Source organism: Arvicola amphibius, chromosome 12, assembly GCF_903992535.2.
Source record: "Arvicola amphibius chromosome 12, mArvAmp1.2, whole genome shotgun sequence".
In the NCBI taxonomy this organism is placed as follows: Eukaryota; Metazoa; Chordata; class Mammalia; order Rodentia; family Cricetidae; genus Arvicola; species Arvicola amphibius.
Genome location: NC_052058.2, coordinates 122069523 through 122084279, shown reverse-complemented (window position 1 = coordinate 122084279; position 14757 = coordinate 122069523). Strand labels below are relative to the sequence as shown.

General features: G+C 47.3%; 1 protein-coding gene across 4 annotated transcripts in view; it reads right to left on the bottom strand.

The window, feature by feature from the left end:
• Positions 1 to 7931: 7931 nt before the first annotated feature.
• Plekha4 (pleckstrin homology domain containing A4) overlaps positions 7932 to 14757 on the bottom strand; it is a 24931-nt gene continuing 18105 nt past the window's right edge. For 3 of the 4 annotated variants that reach the window (XM_038313686.1, XM_038313687.1, XM_038313689.1), the window contains 4 exons: positions 14319 to 14480; positions 9360 to 9409; positions 8917 to 9029; positions 7932 to 8819 (listed from right to left, as the gene is read on the bottom strand). In XM_038313686.1, coding sequence (XP_038169614.1) covers positions 8575 to 8819; positions 8917 to 9029; positions 9360 to 9409; positions 14319 to 14480 — 570 coding nt within the window. In that variant the 3' untranslated portion in view covers positions 7932 to 8574. The remainder of the gene's footprint in view (positions 8820 to 8916; positions 9030 to 9359; positions 9410 to 14318; positions 14481 to 14757) is intronic. The other variant, XM_038313688.1, reaches the window with a different exon arrangement.

Here is a 14757-nt window from a genome sequence, read left to right as displayed (position 1 = left end):
TTTCTCAGACCCAGGAATCCCCACCCTGACAATCCTCCTTCAGACTCAGGGCCCCAACCCCAGTCCTCCCCCGTCAGATTGTCTCCAGACCCCTAAGGGCAGGCACCTCTTCCTCTGACCTAGGAAATCAGGCTCCAGCCGCCTCCCTCAGACCCAACATTTTTATAGCTGGCTCCCAACTTTCTCATCTTGTTAATCCTAAACATGGAAGATAAGACCACTACCACAATTTGGGCCAAATTTGAAGCAAGCTTGATTTTTATTGGGGTGTACCCAAGAGCTGGCCAGCGACTGCCTCCTAAGTTGAGTTAAAGAGAACAACAGAGAATCCTGCTCTTGGATCCTTTTTAAGGCATAATTTCCAGAAGAGAGATGATGTGGCAGTGAGGGAAAATAAAATAAATAAAAAATAAAAATCACCCGCCATGTAATTAGGGAGGGGCCAGGGTTAGGGAGGGTCAGGGTATTCTTTTTTTTTTTTTTTCATTTTGAAACCAGAACATTTATTTTATGACAGACTGAAATCCTCAAGATGAACTGGATGCTGCAACAGCGGCCCTCTTGGGTTTAGGGGTTGTCTCTTCACGGAATCCATGTCTGAATCTTCGGTAGACAATTGTTAGGTGCCTCATCTGCCCAGTCCCGGTAGTGTTTCGTCTCTCAGCCTTGGCACTCCAGTTATACTTTCTCTTGCGCTTGGCAGGGCAGCCTCATTTGCCACAGGTAGACTTCTGAAGGTGGTAAGCCTTAGAGCCACGGCGGAGGCACAACGTGTGCGTCTTGTTGCGTTGACGTTCCTTTCGGCATCTTGCTTCTGCCGCCGAGGCCAAAGAGACCGGAAGAGAGGAAGGTATTCTTAAAAACAAATCAATGTCATGGGTCGGGGAAGGTTCCAGGAGACAAAGCAACTCAACTCTCACAGTAAAAAGAAACTTATACAGCATAACGGCTCCTGCCTTCAAAATGGAGTCAGGTAGGCTCCTTCCCCCCCCCCCCCCCCCCCCCCGCCCCGGCTTATGTTTTCCTGTCAGATCTTTGATAGGAGGATGTATTATAATATTGCCTAGCGACAATGTTTCTAGAACTGTTTATATGACTGGTGATTGTGGGGCCCAGGCTGCAGAGCTGCCATAGCAGGCAGCACTGGGGTCCAAGAAACGCCCTAAGCCTGCACCACACAGGGGTGGCCAGCATCTGAGGGAAGTACCTGACGTTCCAACCCTGATAAGATCAGATAAGACCACCAGACATCCCTGAGCCCAGGACTCACTTATTCTCTTTTTGACAAGACTCCTAGAAAAATGTCAGCCAATTAGGGTCCTGAACCCTGGAAATCCACTCCTCCCAACCTCTAATATGATAAAATCCCTACCCCGACTGGGCTGGGCATTCTGCTTTCAACTGCAGTGCTGGACAGACAGAGCCCAAGCTTAAGCCTGAATAAAGGCTCTTTGCTTTTACACACAGGACTCGGTCTCCTAGTTGGTTTTGGGGGGACCCTGTGATCTGGGCATAAGTGATGAAGTTAGTCATGCGTTGGAGTCACACACATCAGTTAGTCACTGATTATGATAATTGGTAGAAACCACATTAGAGGCCAGTGAAGGAGAGAGCATTTGAGCCGTGTTGGCCGATCTAAATTTGTTTGAGAGATCTTGTCTATTTCTTTACATAGATCACCAATTTGTTGTCAATAGTATGGGAGAAATCAGAGATATTAAGACAGCACACTCCAGTAAATTGCTGACGAACAAGATTGTTTAAGTAACAGGTAATCGATAATCGCTCTATTTTGGAGAACAGTGGCTCTCAGTTCTTCCACTTCCTAATTCCTGATAACATTTCTGCTGTAGCTTCTGAGATTAGGCAGGCTATTTAGAGCCTCCCTCTGTAGTCCTGGGACAGGGGACAGAAAGGCAGCTCCAGTGGGATCCAACAGCTGCAGGGAATCTTCGCCGTTCTCAGGAGGAGCTCCTGCAGTCCTAGTACAGATTAAAAGGTTTGCCGGGAGGTGCGGCACACGCCTTTAAGCCCAGCACTCTGGAGGCAGAGGCAGCGGATCTCTGTGAGTTCAAGGCCAGCCTGATGTAAAAGAGCTAGTTCCAGGACAGGCTCCATAACTACTGAGAAACCCTGTTTCGAGAAACCAAACCAAACCAAAAAAGAAATGTTCTAGCTATTTTTGCTGTCTCAGCCACTGTCACTGCTGTGGCCACATTTACGGGCCTGACTTTAGAAATTTTTCACTGAGTTCTGATTACTAAATTTGGGTTAGAAATTCAGATAACTTTTTGGTATAGAAAAAAAATGGGCCAGGCAGTGGTGGTGCACACCTTTAATCCCAGGACTCAGGAGGCCGCGGCAAGCAGATCTCTGTGAGTTTGAGGCCAGACTGGTCTACAAGAGCTAGTTCCAGGACAGCCTCCAAAGCCACAGAGAAACCCTGTCTTGAAAAAACCAAAATAAATAAATAAATAAATGGCTGCCGCATGATTTCACCGCCATCTTGATTAAAGGTGACCACGCAGAGTGGGCCTAACAGATCTCCAAGATGGTTTATTGAAACAAATTTTTGCATGATTACTCATGTCTTGTTCTAAAAACAAGGTTTTATATATATGATTTTTAAGTATTAAAGCTGCACCTCAGTGTTTTATGCTGCTCTGCCAGCTAGACTTTGTTAATTTAAGAGTCACCCAGGTGATAATGGTCATAAAGACATAAAGGGATCACAGGAAGCAGCTGAAATTGACACATGTATGGCAGGACTAGAGCCCCAAAGAATGTGCAGTTGCAACAATGGACCTTAACAGTTTTAGAAATGCCAGTGCCAGGTGATCGTCACCAGAAGCACCAGCTCCAGTGAAATGGAGCAGCTGAGATCTAAAAGACAGGCTGTGTATGTGCTGTCGAGGGTGGAACCAAAGAAGTTCTTTATTTTTAATATTGCTGGAAGACATTTAAGAGATTTTAAGTTTCTAAATAAATTTATAAGGCTGTGAGACATCTGTGCTATAAGATGTTTTATATTGTTAGGGTTTATGCTATTTGGATAAACTGAGTCATACATTTTTGTATTAATACTAAAAGGTTTGGACCTCCTCTTCTGGGAAAAGAACGTGTTTCTACCTTAGTTAATCACTCTGGGGTAATTAGAGATCCAATGGTCTTGTTAATGGTAGAGAACAGAACACTCACACGGAAGCTGGATGAAAACTTGCTCAGCTGGTCCCCTTGGTTAACAACCTTACTTCCAGCTCTAACAGGCCACTAATTATCTTTTATCTTGCTTCTTCTTCTTCTTCTTCTTCTTCTTCTTCTTCTTCTTCTTCTTCTTCTTCTTCTTCTTCTTCTTCTTCTTCTTCTTCTTCTTCTTCTTCTCCTCCTCCTCCTCCTCCTCCTCCTCCTCCTCCTCCTCCTCCTCTTCTTTTTCTTGGGTGGGGGGTTTCGAGACAGGGTTTCTCTGTGGCTTTGGCGCCTGTCGTGGAACTAGCTCTTGTAGACCAGGCTGGCCTCAAACTCACAGAGATCAGCCTGCCTCTGCCTCCTGAGTACTAGGATTAAAGGTGTGTGCCACCACCGCCCAGCATCTTGCTTCTTCTTACCAACAGATTTGAGCCCCTGAACAGACAGAACCCAACCCATAATTGAGTCCTGTCATCTGTACTTGTAAAAAGGGAAAATTGTAGGGCCTAGGGCAGCTTTCTCAGGGCAGCTTGGTAGACACCTGCCAAGATCTGTTCTATAGATCAGCAGGAAGGTAGGCCTGAGTCTCAGTTTGCCCTAGGGCAATGCTAACCCTTAGACGCCCTCCTGTTCCCATTTCACCCTGGGACCTGTTCCTTGCCTTTGCAGGAGACAGCATTAATAGCTGGATATAAACTTGTTCTATGTTTACCCTTGGAATGACTAATTCGGTTTCTTTATTAGCTTTAATTCAAAATCATTACAAAGTGTGGAGTTCTAGTCATGTGAAAGCTGCTAAGTTATTATACACTGTTAGGAAATACAAGTTAGTCGGTCATCTTTAAACTACTGATATTATTAGTTACAGAAATAAGTCTTATTCAGTTTAGTTCCCTGTATATGTTTTCAAAGTCAAACTTAAAACAAATAATAAAGAACAAAGTTTGTCTAATCACACATACCTAGGCAGCCCTCAAACTTCAGAGATCTGCAGGATATGGCATTTAAAATAATGATTAAAAAGCTTATTATATTAGACAGAGACTCCGAGATCCTATCAGTGACCCAAGGTCTCCAGAGAAGACTATGGGACACCACGATGTCTCCACCTGGATTACGATGATGCTGACCACTGGGCAAGATGCCCCAGTGCAACACCTGCTGCCAGGACTGGGTCCAGACTGTGGGCAAACAGCAGGACACTGGAGAATCGATTGCACCACTTTTGCCTAGACAAAATAAGGTCAGTCTTTTCCATGTTCCTCTTCCACAGAAAAAGAAAAATTCACCTTATGGTCCTGGCTTAGACAGTAGGACTGCTGTTCTGGATACTTCTGCCTCCAATGCTATGGAGACCTGGGTATGAGTAACTGTATATGGGCGCTGGTCCCTGTCAATTTTAATAGATTCAGAAACTATTTGGTCTGTACTCAGATATACTTTATTTATCCCTCTGAGATCTCTGATAGTATTAATGGCTAGGGCAGTTATAATGTCAGTTTAGCAGCAAAAGGTATGCAAATAAAAGTTCATAAGCTTTGAGGGTCTAAAAAAATAACTTAAGATATAAAAAAATGTTTCTGACTCCCCCCCCCATCCATGGTAGTTCTAATAAGCAGTGACTACTAACTGTGTGGGTCACAAGCTCAAGATTTTAGATTTATTCTGGTTGCCATTTAAATATAAACTTAAAGGTGGTTCTCATTGGGCCAAAGACATCTCTGTCCAAACCATACATGGTTTTCTGGACAGCAGAAAAATATACATGCTTCTAACCAAAATCTGTAGTTTTTGCTAGGACTCAAAGATATGAGTCAATTCCTTCTGTTTAAAGATGCCCGTTATCTGCTTTTTTTCTACAATATAGGTTTTTCTTTAAGTAAATAAATTTTAACTTCTGTTCCCAGTTTAAGCTTATCTCAATAGGCTTCCACTTAGCTGGCAGACAAATCTAGGCATCAGTTGCTGACTACAGCCTGCTCTGAATGGTGACGAGCCCTGGACTTCCTGAAAGCTGATATGGACCAGTCCAGCTGATGTGAACACTCCCTGTTCCTTCAACGAAGTCTGATGAGTGCCTCATTGCCTAAATGTTCCCCCAACCTTTGGCTAGCCTTTCAACCTGCTTGGGCCTGGATAACAATGCCCCAATGTCAGCTTGAAGTAGTTACGGAAAGGAACACATCGTCCCGTGCCTCCTGCCCAGAATAGGTTGAAAGGCTGAGTCAAGGGGGAACTCCCTGGCATGGGGGACAAGATAACTACCTATAGTGCCTGTTGATACACTAGGTCCAGAGTTGTCAATTAATGGATTTATTAATTTAAGTAGTTCCATACCTCCTTAAAACCAGGGGCAAGCAGGACCCAAGACTGGGTCCTGTCATGGGTGCTTGTGAATAGAAAAATGTGGGAGCCAGCCATGAAAAGCTAAGTATGGGCAGGTCACCCAAAGGAAGTTCTTTACTTTCAACCATTATCACCTGCCAGAGTAGGACTCGACCATCATTGATAAATTTAAATGGTATGCATGTCAGGGGCTGACTGAGCAACAAAAGCCAGGTGAAGTGCTTTGAGATTTGGCAGGTCTTCTGAGTCTATAGGAGTGTGTAACAGACAGGCGTCCAGGAGTTGCTCGAGGAAGGCTGAAGGTGATTCACCCGAGCCCTTGTTCACATCTGTTACCTTAGCTAGGTCAGTGGGCTTCTGGGAAGCCCGTTCCATCCCTTCTATCAGACCTGGTGGTCACGGAGTGACCCTCTACCTCTCTCTGTGCTGTAGTCCCATTGGGGTCTCCTCCTTGGCAGGGCACGGACAGCTGCCTCTGCCCTCTGGTCATCAGCCATCAAAACGAATCCAGGGAGTGCTTCAGTTGCTTTCACGAGAACCTGTTCTCTTTGTTTGGGAGTGAAGAGGAAATGGAGAATCTGCTGATAGTCGTCCCACATGGGGAGATGAATGAAAAAGACAGAATCAATTTGAAAGGTTAAGGAACAGAACTAGTGCTGACAGGGGGTTCTGTTTCTTCAGTTGTAGAGATCTCTGGCGGAGAAAGGGACATACAGGTAGCAATGGTCAGTAAACGGCAGTATGGGAGTAAGGACTGAAGGAGGTACCACCCCAGAACCAGGCAGAGAAGTTGGAGGGGTCATATGGGATTCCCTGGCAGGTGTGGGAAGGGGGAAAGTCAGGGAGAGACTAGATAGGCTAGGGGTAGGTACAGATGGGGGGGCAGAGTGAGCTCTTGGTGGTTGGGACTGGGGTGGCAAAGGTGAACGCTGAGGTGAAGAGGGGAGAGGAAGGTAAATATGGTTATATGGAGGGAGCCCTGCAGAACTGTCTGTAGAAGAGGCATGTTGGTCTCTGCTACAGGCCCTCAAAAGATCCATCTGCTGACACCCAGGGTTTAGCCACCATGCTGATGACACCCAGGGTTTAGCTCACTGTGGACCATCCATTCAGGGGTGCAGGCGGAAGTTACTTCAGCCCAATCTGATCCGGATGGCCAGGCTTACCACAGGTGATGTTGACCACTGTCCGGGCTATCTAAGAATTAGAAGTACCCTGGGAAGGCCAGGCAACCCCAAACGTGGCCGTTCATTGTCATAGAATGTTCAAAAGCGGTGCTTGGTTATAGAGTAATCATAATCCTCCTTATTATAGTGGGCAAAGTCTACCAAATCCTTTAGAACACAGGTTCAAGAGTGGTTAGGCTTGAAAGTCTTTTTTTGGTTTTTGTTTGTTTGTTTTTGTTTTTGTTTTACTAAACAGGGTTTCTCTGTAGCTTTGGAGCCTTTCCTGGAACTCTGTAGATAGACCAGGCTGGCCTCGAACTCAGAGATCCTCCTGTGTCTGCCTCCCAAGAGCTGGGATTAAAGGTGTGTGCCACCTCCGCCCAGCAGGCTTGCAAGTCTTAATACCCACACTGTCCATCAGTTCAGTCACCCCAAGTCCAAGATAACCCAATTCATACAGAGACTACAAAAGGCAGGAGGGGAACAGTAAAATGAAGCCAAAGACAAGACAGACTGGGTACAAAAACCGAACCAGGACCCTCAGGTGGGCAGTGTGATGTCTCAGTTTTTTTCCCTGAAGAGCAAAATATTTGTGTCCTGTTAACCCCACACACATCCCAGATAGGGGTCCCACAAAACAGAACCAGTCTATATCTCACCAGGAGGCCATAGATGCCTGCTTGCTGCTTTTCTTCGCACAAATATTCACCCTGTTAGTCCCTGAGCTGTAGGCAGCCCAGAGCCTTGGAGTCTCTCAAGGCACGTGCCTCCCGTGTCCCTGAGTCCCCGAAGTTCTGAAGTGAGGTCCAGGTTTAGAATTTTGGTGTGTGGTCTGAATCTTACTGAAGCAGGTAAATGGAGATGGTGCCTTCGCTTCCCAGCCATCCAGACCCGAATAATCACACAGAAACTTTGGCGTATTCATAGCTAGCTCTTATATCTTAAATTAACCCATTTCTATTATTTTATATTTTACCACAAGGCTCATGGTTTGTTACTTCACATTTTGCTTCTTGGGCGGCTACATGGCGTCCGCCTGACTGCCTTCTTTCTCCCTGCATTCAGTTTAGTTTTCCCGCCTAGCTCTATTCTTCCCAGCTCTAGACCAAAGCAGCTTCTTTACTAACCAAGGGAAATAAAACATATTCATATCATACAGAGAATCCCACATCAGGGGCCTCCAAAAAATGTCAATTCCAAATGGCAAGAATAAGACCACTACCACAATTTAAGTAAAATTTGAAGCAAACTTGATTTTTATTGGGGTGCCTGGAAGAGCTGGCCAGCGACTGCCTCCTAAATTGGGCTAAAGAGAACAGCAGAGAATCCACTTGGGCCCCTTTGCAGGAGTAAAAACATGAGTAGTTTTACAGAGTGGAGACAATGGGCCAAAAGGAATTTTAAAAACCTTAAAGAAACATCATATGGTTACCCACCATGTAATGATTAGTGAGACTGTGGTCTCACTAATTAGCGAGGGGTTAAGGAGGGCCAGGGTATTCTCAAAACCAAATCAAGGTCATGGGTTGGGGAAGGTCAGGTTCCAAGAAACAGAGAGCAATTCAACTCTCACAGTAAATAGAAACTTGGTTTAAAAAACACAGCATAACGGCTCCTGCCCTCAAATTGGTGTCAGGCAGGCTCCTCTATACCTGTGAATCTAAGGCCCTGATCACAATGTCACAGCCTCAGAGAGAATAAAGATGTTTATTGACTAATAGTTTGGACAGTGTGGGGATAATCAGTCTGACCACTGTAGCTCCGGCCCTCCTAGAACACCTGTTGGAACACACTTCTCCCCGTGGTCCTGACTGCTCTTACACTTCAAGGCTGTGCATCCTGCTTGTCACACAGGACCTGTGTGCAAAGAGGAAAGTCAAAAGCTGGACTGCAGCAGAGTGACTCTCAGGGGCCACGCCCCCTGATCCTGCAGTGGAGCAGCAGGGGTGTTCCCAGGGTCCCAGCTGGGTTCCCATTGGGCCAGGCCTCGCCTGCTCCCTGGGGCAGAGTTAGCCTTGGGAGACGCTGGGGACAAGGTGACCTGGTGCATTTCCTCACTGGGAGGTTGTGAGCCTGGTGGGAGACAGTCTCCCCTGGAGTCTGAATTTACCCCTGGAGAGCCTAAATGGAGAGCGAGAAGTGTTAACTTAGACACGGGAGCTCCACATTTCAAGGCTTCCGCCCGCAGACCCAGGGGTGCAGGTCCTGGGCACCTTACCAGTCATCAGCCTGCGCCACTGGGAAGCCTCTGCAGCTAGGGCCTGGGAGAGACTGAGGACCCGCTCCCGGTGGCCTCTGGGTGTTGGCATGCAGATTGTGGAGGGCCTGGAGCTATAGAAAATAAGCCACAGTGTCAAGTCAAACAAGCCACAAAGACTGATGGGAGCTGTGTTTCTTAGCCTGTGTCGAGAAGACTCTGAACCCAGGCCCTAGGCATTGCAGGCAGACCAGCAGTAAGGTCGCCATTACTGGATGAAGCAGGCCTTTGGAGCTCTGCAGTTCCTGACCGGGTGTGAGGGGCTTCCTGGCTTTGTTGTAGATGCCATAGGAACTCAGGGTCTCTGCAGCTGTGTTTGGGGTACAGGGGACTGTGCTAATGCCACTGCTGCCCTGTCTGCATCCAGACCACCCCCCATCTCCACTCACCACTGGGATCCATACCTACTCCAGGATCCAGAACTCCTGAGCCATTGTGCAGCTCCTACAACAGGCTGGAAGGAATTAGGAGGTTAGAATCTTGCCTTGGAGAATGGTCAGAAATTCAAGACCAGCCTGGTCAGAATACTCATGAGACTGTGTCCAAATGGAAATAAAAGGAGAGTGTGGTGGGGAAGAAAAGAGGGGAGCAAAAAGGAAAGGGGAGGAAAGGAAGGAAGGGAAGAAAAGGTAGGATTCTTGCCATTAAAGCCCAGTTTTCTCTGCCTCCTTCCCCAGCCTCTCCCTCCCTTTCTCCTCTCTTCTCAGCCCTCCCTCCCTCCCGATCTCCATGTGGGTGCTTCAGAAGGTCAGAAGATGACCTTGGGTGTCCCTTCCCTGATCCTCCACCTTGGGTTTGAGACAAGATCTCTCATAGCCCAAAACCTCAGCAAGTTGCCAGACTACCTTGTGGAATAATCTTTTTGTACATGTTGAATATGTGTCTCTGATTGGTTTAATAAAAAGCTGAACGGCCAACAGCTAGGTAGGATTTGGGGGCAGAGAGGATGCTGGGAAGAAAGGAGTTGTCAGAGGGACTCAGAGGAAACAAGACAAACAGGATGAGAGGTAAAAGCCATGAGCCATGTGGCACCACACAAATGCAAGGAACGGGTTAATTAAAGTTAGAAGAGCTAATCAGAAAGAAGCCAAAGCTGTCCGTTTTCACCATTAATAATGGTCTCCATGTCATTATTTGTGAGATGGTGGTCAAAGAAAAGCTAACAAATGGCACCCAACGTCCAGGCACCTAATTCTATATAAGACCTGAGAAAGCTTTATAAAAGGTTCCAAACACACAAAAATGTGGTCAAACATGGCTTGCTAGTCCCACAGTCTCTCACGCAGTCCAAGGTACAGAGAGGTCTCCTGGCCATAGCCTGAGGGCTTGAGCTGCCAGCACGCGGTGAGCTAAGCTGCTTGGTAGTTTAAGGTTTTGCTCATGCAGACAGAAAAGGTTACAGATACGCAGTAAAGCAGGTTCAGACAGAACAGCCTTGAAACAGGTTACCATGTGTTTAACAACCGTGCAGGCTTAAGAAAAAAAGAAAAGGGATATAGACAGTCAAAAATAGTTTAAAAATAATCAAGTCTTTTTTGCTTCCCCCCCCCCCCCCGCCAGACAGGGTTTCTCTGTAGCCTTAGAGCCTCTACTGGAACTAGCTCTTGTAGACCAGGCTGGCCTTGAACTCATAGAGATCTGCCCACCTCTGCCTCCTGAGTGCTGGAATTAAAGGCGTGTGCCACCACCGCCTGGCCCCAAAATAATCAAGTCTTTAAAGAAAGTAAAGTAATAAAGAAAAGAACAAGCCATGCAGAGATGGGGAATACCAGGGGCCTGGATCCTGCGTGTTATTGTGTTCTCCTTCAATGTTCTGATTGTTGATGGACAAACACAGCTGCCGAGAGACCCTGGGTTTTTATAAAAACTTCTGTAGTAAACCAACCTATGTTTATTTTTTTTTAAATGTCTTAACTTCCAAATGTAAGTCAAAAATATGTTACATTGCCGGGCGGTGGTGGCGCACGCCTTTAATCCCAGCACTCAGGAGGCAGAGGCAGGCGGATCTCTGTGAGTTCGAGGCCAGCCTGGTCTACAAGAGCTAGCTCCAGGACAGGCTCTTAAAAAAAAAAAAAAAAGCTGCAGAGAAACCCTGTCTCGAAAAACCAAAAAAAAAAAAAAAAAAAAAAAAAAAGAAATAAAAATATGTTACATTGTAGAAGAGGCAGATCTCTGTGTGTTTGAGGCCAGCCTGGTCTACACAGTGAGTTCCAGAACAGCCTCCAAAGCTACAAAGAAACCATGTCTTGAAAAAGAAAAGAAAGAAAGAAAGAAAGAAAGAAAGAAAGAAAGAAAAGTCTGCCAGATATTCTAGGCCTCTAGGCTGAAGACTGGATGCCCCAGTGTTGCAGAGGAACCTTGGGTGACTGTTGAGGCAGCCAGATGTCTGCACTTCCTGTTTACTAAGGTAATATTGTATGCTCCTGGGGTCTTTGATGGAGTGGAAGACTAGGTAGCTATGGCTACAGTTTTCCTTAGTTAGGATAGAAGATACTAGTACAGAGCTTTGGGCTCATTGGATAGAACGATAGTGGAGTGTTTCCTCCAAATGCCAAACACCAAGGGGCCGGACACTGCAATGTAATTCCTACCTGGTAACTGTTCTGATTGTATACAGTTTTGCTGTGCTAGAGTTAAAACCTCTCCTTATTTAGACAAAAAGGGGGAAATGTGAAATAATACTTTTGTACACTGTGAATATATGTCACTTTGATTGGTTTAATAGAACAGCTGACCAGACACTAGCTTGGCAGGATTTTCAGGACAGAGAGGACTCTGGAAAGAAGGGAGTGGCCAGCAGGATACAGAGGAAGCAAGCCAAGCAGGATGAGAGGTAAAGCCATGGCCCCATACAGAAGAATAATAATGGCTTGATTTAAGTTACAAGAGCTAGACAGAAATAAAAGCTCCCGGCCAAGCTTTCATAATTATTAATGAATCTCTGTGCCGTGATTTGGGAGCTGGCTGGCAGGACAGAGAGAGACTCCCTGTACTCTCTGATCCATGGGCTTCTAGGGGGCTAACCATCCCTACCTCCCACCTCCATGCCTTGGGAATTACAGACATCCACTGCTGGCCCAGGCTCTATACATGGGTTCTGAAATCCAATGCCATCTCCCCAGGTCCCCCACACTGTCTCACTGAGCCATCTCCCCAGGTCCCCCCATACTTTTCAGCCAGGTTCTTATGTAACTCAGAGTGCCCTCCAACTCATTATATAGATGAAGACGGCCTTGATCCTCCTGCCTCCTTCTCCTCAGTGTTGGGGTACGAGCTGCGCATCAGCTTCACTGGGGTCCCACTTCTTATTTTTATGGTGATGTTAGGTGGGGGGCTCAGAGTAAAATGGCCCGAAGACACGCTATTTGAATTCACCTGTCCTCTTGGAAAAGATCAGGGTTACGAAGCCCTGCCCGCACCCACAGCGGGTCTAATCCTTCCCTACAAAAGCTTCTCTGATTCGGATATAAATATCCCCAGAGGCTCATGTGTCTCAGGCTTGGTCCCAAGCCTGTGTGCTGCTGAGATGCGATTGGACAACGAGAATGCTCATCTGACCAGTGAATTCATCCACAGAAGAGTGACAGAAAGGCTTGTGCTTTCAGGCCTGACTCCACAGCCCGCATCAGGCCGTGCCTCCCTGACGTTCACAATCAAGGGTCATTGCTGCGACTTGACAGTTTATAATCCACGGCACCTGGGTCCTCCATGCTGCCTGTCACATAACGCTATGCTGAACCAAATCACACGCTCCAGAACTTCCTAAAAGTCAGACCTATGCTTTTTTGGAGAAAGAGTCTGAGATTCCTCAAGAGGACCTGCTCAGGGAGGTGCAGTGACAGCTTCTCTCTGCAGAGGCTCCTCTGGCCTCCCATCCTCCCGCCATGCCTCTTAGGTGACTCTCTCTTTCTAGCTCTTTATTTTGCATTTATTTATGGATTACAGACAGCTGTGAGCTGCCGCCTGGGTCCTCTGGAAGAGCCACCTCTCTCTTCCCCATCAAGTTAGGGCTCCATTGTTGTTCAGTGCTCCCCTTCCCAGCCCACAGCCAACCATGGCAGTGAGGCTCTCACTAGAATCTTCATTGACTAGATGATATGTCAGCTTCCTTCAGGACCAGGCTGCCCTCTGTCCTCACCGTGACCTCAGCAGTTCACAGCTAACTGTGCTATTAGGAAGCCTAGCCTAGCAGGAGAAGGGGTGTGGTTAGGAAAGGTATCCACCCTCTGCCTTTCTCCCGACCCCTCTCTCCCTTAGGTCATGTGACTTCGTATGGCATAGCATGTGCCACAGGGAGCATGGAAGAGAGAGCTACAGGAAGGCATAGCCTCTCTCATGCCACATCGCAACTAGGAGAGCCTGAGTTAAAGCACGGAGCCTGGAGAGAGATACCCGTTTCCTCCCGTAACTGAAACACTCCCTGCAGGAGAGCGGAGAACCCTGAGACGGAGGAGATGAACAGACACACTTCACGACTGTACTAAGGAAGCAGCAAACACAGCTGGAAGAGGAGACTGGCAAGTCAAGCTACAGAGAGTTTACTCAGAACTGCTGAGCTGCCTGCAGATTCTGCAGCCAGGGCCACCATTGCAGCTTTCATCAGCTGTCACTCATGGGGGAAGGCTTTTCGGCAATGCAGCTATTTTTAGGTTACCCCCGCTACAGCAGGTAACCCCTGACACATACTCCTGTTAGTAACCCCGTAAACCCTCATTGGCTCACCAAACTGGAGCCTGGTGCAGTCATTACTGTGGTCTGTAGAGTTCCCGTTCTGGACTGAGTGAATCTGTGTACGTGGCTTCTCCCCAGAAAACTCTCCCACAACACCTCCACAAGTACAGGGCAGGATGACTTCGTTAACAACAAGGAAATGGGAAAAGCAGCGGAGCTGGGAATGGCTGACCAGTAGAATGCTTGCCTTCTAGGCACTACCCCCAGTATTGCATAAACGGGCACGGTGACACGTGCTTGTAATCACGGCACAGAGAGGTGGAGGCAGAAGGCCAGAGTTCAAGGCCAACCTTAGCTAAGTAGGACGTTCAAAGCTAGCCTGGGATAGGCAAGACCCTGTCTCAAAAAAGAAAGGAAGGAGCCGGGCGGTGGTGGCGCACGCCTTTAATCCCAGCACTCGGGAGGCAGAGGCAGGCGGATCTCTGTGAGTTCGAGACCAGCCTGGTCTACAAGAGCTAGTTCCAGGACAGGCTCCAAAGCTACAGAGAAACCCTGTCTCGAAAAACCAAAAAAAAAAAAAAAGGAAGGGAGGGAGAGAAGGAGGAAGGGAGGGAAGAAAGAAAGAAAGAAAGAAAGAAAGAAAGAAAAAGATTCAGCAAATGCTCTCCAATCCAAGGTCCTACTCTCCTCACCCTCTGCTCCAAATCAAGCTGGCGTCCAGCTGGTGACAGTGCCCTCCCCAGGGTCAGCAGTCTCGGGGAGGCCGGACGAGGAAAAGGAAGCCCACAGGCTTGGTTTCTGCGCATGCGCTCCAGCTGCTCTTGCGCACTCATGCGAGGCCGCGCCACGAGGACCTGCAGAGAGACAAAGACTCTAACCTTCCGTTTCCTCATTCTTTTTGTCCCAGGAACTTCCCACCAATAGTCAGGCACTTCACAGACCATTAGAGCTTAGGGGACCGCTGGACACCAGAGGCTGCTGCGCCCCCTTCCTGACCTGCAGCTAAGGACAAAGGCTTCTAGGCCCTGTGCAGCCTGATTCCTACCCACATCTTCGGTCTCCTTCCATCCCCTGCTCTTTCTTTTTTTTTTTTCTTTTTTCTTTTTTTGGTTTTTCGAGACAGGGTTTCTC